The sequence below is a fragment of the Girardinichthys multiradiatus genome, chromosome 13, assembly GCF_021462225.1.
Source record: "Girardinichthys multiradiatus isolate DD_20200921_A chromosome 13, DD_fGirMul_XY1, whole genome shotgun sequence".
Lineage (NCBI taxonomy): Eukaryota > Metazoa > Chordata > Actinopteri > Cyprinodontiformes > Goodeidae > Girardinichthys > Girardinichthys multiradiatus.
In genome coordinates this window covers 30,298,731-30,305,869 of record NC_061806.1, presented here as the reverse complement: position 1 = coordinate 30,305,869, position 7,139 = coordinate 30,298,731, and the positions used below count along the sequence as shown (strand labels likewise).

At 35.3% G+C, this 7,139-nt stretch overlaps 1 protein-coding gene across 2 annotated transcripts in view; it reads right to left on the bottom strand.

Moving 5' to 3' along the window:
- Nucleotides 1-642: 642 nt before the first annotated feature.
- Nucleotides 643-7,139, bottom strand: part of LOC124878930 (major histocompatibility complex class I-related gene protein-like) — a 28,013-nt gene continuing 21,516 nt past the window's right edge. The window contains exons 4-9 of one of the 2 annotated variants that reach the window (XM_047383125.1): nucleotides 5,050-5,328; nucleotides 4,501-4,803; nucleotides 3,815-3,913; nucleotides 2,759-2,776; nucleotides 2,515-2,595; nucleotides 643-817 (exon numbers count right to left, since the gene is read on the bottom strand). In XM_047383125.1, the coding sequence (XP_047239081.1) occupies nucleotides 2,543-2,595; nucleotides 2,759-2,776; nucleotides 3,815-3,913; nucleotides 4,501-4,803; nucleotides 5,050-5,328 (752 nt within the window). In that variant the 3' untranslated portion in view covers nucleotides 643-817; nucleotides 2,515-2,542. The remainder of the gene's footprint in view (nucleotides 818-2,514; nucleotides 2,596-2,758; nucleotides 2,777-3,814; nucleotides 3,914-4,500; nucleotides 4,804-5,049; nucleotides 5,329-7,139) is intronic. The other variant, XM_047383126.1, reaches the window with a different exon arrangement.

The following is a 7,139-nucleotide window of genomic DNA, read 5'->3' as shown; positions in this document are numbered from 1 at the left end:
TAACATTCACACTTAATGTCCATTGTTGTAGTCAAGTCAAGTCAAGTTTATTTATAAAGTGCTTTTCAGCAACAAGGCACTCAAGGCGTTGCACATAAGGAAATACATTACAATAATACAGAAAATCAAACAACAGAAAAACAAATCAAATGACATTAATAATCCTTGGGGGTTTACTGGTAAGAGCTGGTTCTAATCCAATCTTTCAAATGGAGGTAATTAGCTTATTAAGTCCTCTGTGGTAAGGAATTCATCCTGTGCTAGAAGAAAAATGATAATATTAATCCTTAATAAAGTAAGTCCATGAAGCACTGTCACAGAGGCCATTGTCTTTGATAGTACGATGGAACGTTCATCAACCGGCCACACAGTTCTGAGCAGGTCCACAGATGTCCTCAGGGAAGGGAGGGCCCAGAGAGAGCAGAGCATCATGTTTACATAACTTCCAGGAGAAGCTGAAGATAGCCAGCCATCAAGGCTGTGCAGGGGAGCCAGATTCAGAAAAACAACAATTATTTGGGTCAGGCTGACTCTTAATTTTCCGTCAGCTTTGAGAGTCTCGCTGGTGCTTCTCAATGGCGAATCCAAACAGCCACATTCCAGATCCGAGCCAACAACTTTCTCCAAGATTGATCCCATTTCACTTCTGAGTCCAGGAACCGCAGCCAGCCTGCGATCTTGTAGGATCACATCCAGTTTGCGATTCTGCTCCCTTAACATTTCAGTCTGAGAGAAGCGTCCTCCTCCACCGAGAGCAGAAACGGAAAGTCTTGTAGACACGAAAGCCATTAATCTTTTGGAAAAGTGAAGCACCACACTGAGAGAAAAACAGAAATAATAATCTTTATAAACTTTGATAAAAAAATATATGTACAAATAACTGTAGAATCTTAAACTTAATGTAGGTTTAAAAAGTTTTAAGTGTAAAATCTTTTTAAATAAAAGTGAACAAATAAAGTATACAGGAAAAGGTAAAACAAAACAAAAAAACACAATTGTATAAGTTACTGTAAAAATAAAGTCACATATTTGGGCCAGGTTCATTGTGTCATTTTCGTTTAGAGTATATTAGTTAAACTGTATTTATAAAAGTCTTGACTCTGAAGCGTATACAGAAACTCAGCTTGTCTAACAATATAAAAGACAAAGAAATGTTGGATTTGGTGGAAATGTATTTAAAAGCAAACCAAATTTACTGGGATAGTTTCAACACAACACCAGTATACTAAACCCAACACAAGAAATTATGTAACAGATGTCTTTAAAATAGCAAAAACATGTTCCTTAAACAATATGTTTTAACGTATTAAATAGAAATGTCTGAGGAACAATAAAAAATATAGAGAAAGAATAACCTATAAAAACTTAGCAAAAATGTTTTGACAGAAAATATTTAATTTACCCTCAAAATATTTATAAAGGAATTTAATTTAATTTTGTTTTATCTTCCATGTAATTCTGATTTATATTCAAGGTTTTATTTACTGTCATACAAATATTTTCATCCAACGGAATAAAAGGCATCATTCTAACAATACATTTCTAATGCAGAATAAAAAATGAAATTAGTCTGTTTATGTAAATCTACATGTGTAACATCATTCATTAGTCATTTATTTATATATAAGAAAACCCAGAAACCAGAGACAATATGAAGTGAGATAAAATTTTAGATTTTTCCAGATAAATTGTTGGTCAAAATATTTGTGTTTGGATGAAAAGTTCAGTTTTGTTTAATCGTTTACGTCTTTCCAGACAAGAAAAATATAATGAAAATATAACATAATATTAATTAATAGCATTTGAACCAATTAATGTATTGTACAATATTTAGCAATTTTATAACTGGATCTATAAAACATCTGTTAAAATTTGACATGAATTACATTTTACCAATTATAATTAAAGTGGTGCTGTTGCTTGTTTAAAACTTTATTCATAAACCTACAGAGACAAAACGACAAAGATTTAGTTAAAAACAAAGTGCTAGATATCAATAAGTTAAACTAAATAATGTCCATTAAAAGCTACAGAACCCAACAGCTGTGATAAAATCACAACTTGTTTATTTAATATTAAATTCCCAACGATCCATAGATTGTAAAACAGAACTGCCTCAAATTTAAATTGTTACATAATTTTCTTTTTTAATATTGAGTTATTCCATATGATCCATAAAGACGTGTTTTTAATAAAAATAAGTTACTTGCTAAATAAACAAAATAGTTTAGTCATATCCATAATCGTTTCCAAAAAGTAAAGCTGACTAACCGTCCTCTAAAAGTAGATTCAATATTTCTACCAGAAATTGTTCCATTGATTTATCTGACAAACTGTTATAAACGTTTATCAAATTATCACCTTAAAAAAATTAGCATGATAATAAATGTCCAATTTAAAATGATCAAACATTTTTCAATTTCAAACATGCCTTAAACTTTTACAGGAAATAAAATGTAACATTCAGGTCTTATGTTTATTAAAAACATCTTTGTTCAACATTCAGCAACTCACTTCTTTGTGTTGTCCTGGTTCTGTTTCTTCATGGTTCTGGAAGAAACTGGGTTTCCTCTGGGGCCTTAGCGTTCTCCACAGCTGTAACGTCAACAAGCAGGTGAATAAATGTTCTGCTGAAAACTGATGTAAAATGTACAGAAAACATCCTGAAAACATCTCCAGCACCATAAAACAGAAAGACTTCTAGAAAACACAGAGCTAGAGATAAAAATAGATTAGAATAGAAAGAGGCTTTACTTACGAGGAGGAGAACGGCTGACTGAAACAGACAGAAAAACAACTTTAGATCTCGTCTTAAAAGATTCTTTCATTTCTGCCTTATTTCTACAGATACAACCTAGTGAACATTTTAGATGATAACACATCTAAACAAATGGTTCATATACCTCTAGGCTAAATTTGGGAGATATTTGGTTTAAAGTGAAACATTTATGAACATCTAGAATTGGTTTTAGTTGACATTACCTTAAAAGAGACATGGTCAACCTTTCTGAAACTCAGGTCCTAAATTATTGTCTCTTACCAGGTAAGTCACAGAATATCATGAATTATGCAATTTATATATTGGTTCAGCAGATTAAATGATTCTGGTTTTATTTTATTGGTGAATTGAGAACTTCTTTTACAACTTGAAATGATCTGTTTCTCATCTTCCTCAGAAATGTTCTGAGTGCTGAATAATCTCTGTGTTACAAACAATGTTAGTCAGAGGAGCTGCTGCTGGATGAGAGTGAAGCTCTGTTTAGAAACTAAGATTCGTGCTGCTTAACTGACATTTTGATGAACATGAACTGATCTTCATCTCTGGTGAAATCCAGCAAACAGCAACCAGTACAGCTCAAATGTTTAAGAACGCTTTAAATTAAATGCATGTTTCCATCTACCAGTACAAATAATACCATATTCACCACTATTCTATCAATTCTTGGCTCTCAAATAAAAATACAGATTATTTTTCCACACACTGATATTATTACCACAATATTACAACTGAAAAATAAGGATGAAATTCCTGTGATCAAATGAAGCTACATTTGAGTTTTCTGTCATTTTTAGATTCAGTTTTTTTATGGCTCCAAGTCCTAATTTAGATTTAGACCAATCAAGACTTCCTGGTCTAAATGTGGTCTAGGTGAAAAATTTAGGTCTAAATCACGGCTACACATCAACGCATCATTGATTGATGTCTACTTGATGTCTATATATAGCTCTAAAGCTTGAATCAGGTCTATTTCTCACTGACTGAAGGTCAACAATCAAAGTACATGAAAATGAAGACAAAATATCCGTCTCTCACCGTTCTTCTTCTTCTTGTAAATAATGAATCCAATCAGACCAATGAGACCAAGGAGAACCACAGCAACAACAACAGAGATGATCACATTGATGGTATTTGCTGTTGAGAAGATAAACCAGGTCACACTCATGCAGAGTCACTGGTTTGTTCATGTCTTTTATTCCAGTTTGTCTGAACACCAGGACCAGGTTTTATCTTTGTTCTTCTGTTGCTGGTTCTGGTTTCTGTTCTCTACGTTCTTCTTACACTGAACAAACTCACACCTCCAATAAGCTTCAGTCTATTTCCTTCAGTTACTATAATTGTGAGGTTAATTCAATAATAATGCACATTGATTTTCAAGTGTTATAAAGCTGTTAATTCAATTAATGCAGTGAATGGTTGCACAAAGTCTAGCATCACCTAAAACCTCTAAATGAATAAACCTGAAAGTTTTTATTGAAACTGGTTTTTACTGACAATAAAAAGAAGCTCAAACACCTGGAGTAGATTTTATCAGCATCAAATCAGGTGTTTTAACTTTTATTTTATGGTTCAGGCTGAGATAATGATCCCAACAAAGAAAGCTTCTGGTTCTGAGCCCTAAAACTGAATCTAAATCTAAAAAGACGATGAAAGCAGACAGAACTTTGTAATCAGCAGATATCTACCTATAAACACATGCAGCTCTTTACACCATTACTTACATTCATTGGTCAAGATCCTTGTTTTCTCCAGTCTGTGGGTGACGTCTTCTTTGACTCCAGAGAGCTGAAACACACATTCATACTTGGTCCAGTCTTCAGCTGCAACAGAGGACAGATCTATGTCCACACTCATCTGGAAGGTCCCATCATTGTTAGGGAGGATCTCTCCTTTGTCCACACCATCATGAACCTCTTCTCCATCTTTCCTCCAGAACATCTCAGCTCTGTTCGGGTAGAAACCTGTAGCGTGGCAGCTGACTGGAGAGGAGGAAGTCTTCTGGAGAAAGGAAACTGATGGAAGATCTGGAGATGGAGACACAAAGTTCAAATATAACCAGTTTATAATGATTCATGTCTAATGAAAAGTACATTACTTGAAATGTGTCAGAGCTGGAGACGAGCCTCAGATACACAAACAGAACTGAGTCCAGTTTAAATGTAGTGAAGAAGTTGGTATCTATATGAGTGTTATGATATTACCTTTGAGTAATTCTAGTAAAACAAGGAATTTAAATAGTAAAAAAAAAATATCAGGATATGTTACTATACCTGTTCTCATCAGAGAGCTCCTTCCATAGCCGACATACTTCTTCAGCCACTCAGGAAAAATCTGGTTGATGTAGTTCTTATCAAACTCCAACTTAGCTTTGTTATTGTTCCATTTGTCTGTTAAACCTTTAGCCTGTTGTTTTACAGGGATCCATGTGTTTGTCCTTGTGTCCCATTTTGCAAAGTCTTCTCCATCATAGCCAAACTTTCCATTGCTAGTAACCTGTTCAGTCTCCTCATCCCACTCACAGCCACTCATGAACTGGAAAATGTGGACACCTAAAATACAGAGAGAGAAAACAGAAACTAAGTTGAGATTTTGTTTATTACTCTTTTAACACCAGATTTTATGAATTAACACAACAGTCATCCAAACATTGCAGACATCTTAGAGAGAAAGAGAAACCAACAGAAACTGCTGAGAAAAAGTTATAAAAGTTATTTATTATCACCCAAAGAAACCTTCATCATATACAGATCTACTGTCTGCAGTTTATCTACATTGATTAGTGTAACTTAATGTGACTCAGAGGTACATAGACATTGTGACTTTTGAACAGGTTCATCTCATCATTAATTTAGTTTGACATCATGTTCATCTGCAGACAGACAGCGAGGTGACATGTCTGAGGAGAACGTTTTGAAGTGAGACGTTACTGTGAGGTTTCTGCTCAGAGTTCTTCACTGAAGAAGAGTTTAGGTCCAGGGTTTGATCACTGCAGGAACATCAGCACAGAAACAGGTTTTATTTCACTTTAATGTTCCAGCTGAGATGAATCTCCTCTCTGGTTCTTTCTGAAGGATCATCATTGCTGCTCCTCTCCTCTGATGATCTCACAGCTCTGCTCTCTCTGCAGCTTTAAGGCCAACAGATCCCAGAATAACCTTCAAAGTTAAAGATCCTGCAGCTCTTCTGACAACAGAACCAGAACACAAACTGAAACCAATACAAACTCCATCTGGGCTGACTGGAAAAGAAGAACCAGCTGATGGTCCAGTTCGTCTCCCAGTGTGGATCCAGCAGCAGATCTTCTCTCTGTGGAGTGTGGAGACTCCTGGACATGAACCCTGGTGGCCGTCTGAGAGAAACGAGGCTGATCTACCTGAAGGCACCACAGCTGCTCACAGGAATACAACCACTCATCTCTCTGGTCTGTTCTGGTTCTGTTCGGACCCAGATCTTCTTGTTTCAGGGTTCCTTCCCTGTTTCTCAGTCATGCTGCTGTTTATGGAGATGCTGCGTGGCCTTCAGCAAAAACTAACTCCATGATTTTATTCAGTAAAGAGTTAAAAGATCCAAGAGTTTAAACGTTGTGAAAACTTGAAACATTTTGACTGTTTTCAATGTTTCCAGTTTTTAATCAGTTAAAATGAAATGAAGCTGCTGTATAAATGAAATGTGAAGCTTTGCTGCACATGTTCACACTGCAGCATCAGTTTCTAGTCTTCATCTTCCAGCAGTAACTCTGATCTTCCTGCTTGTTCAGCTCCTCTCAGTCAGTAATGTTTCAGCTGATCTTCAGTCGCTCCATCTGTGTTTTTAACACCAAGTAACTTTCTGACTCACTGTGTGATAAAATCTGTTACTGATCAGTTTGACCGTCTGAGCTGCTTAAACCTGCAATCAAGTCTTTTCTTTTTCAATTCTACGTTCAGTCATATTTTCCTACTTTTAGTTGTTTTGTCTCATTATGTTTAGTTTGTTTCTCAGTTATATTAATTGTTTTTACTCATTTTTAAATATAGTTTCCATGCAGAGAACACAGCTGACATACAGCTCTGTGGATGTGAGGACAGACAGACGCTCTCACTGTTGTTCTGACAGTAATTAAAGGTTAACTTCAAGGTTTTCCAACCAACTGAAGCAGAGCTGAATCATGAGTGTAAATCCTCAGAGCGCTCCAACTTTACACAACAAACAGATGATCTGAGTCAGAAATCAGAGAAATACGATAATGACAGAAAATAAAACCACTAGAAATACCACCAAGCTTTACTAAAGAATATCACTAACTATAAAAATGTCCAGTTTACAGTTTTTAATCCTTTTTCCAGCCATAAAAACTGTAGTTTAGAAAAATATTTAACAA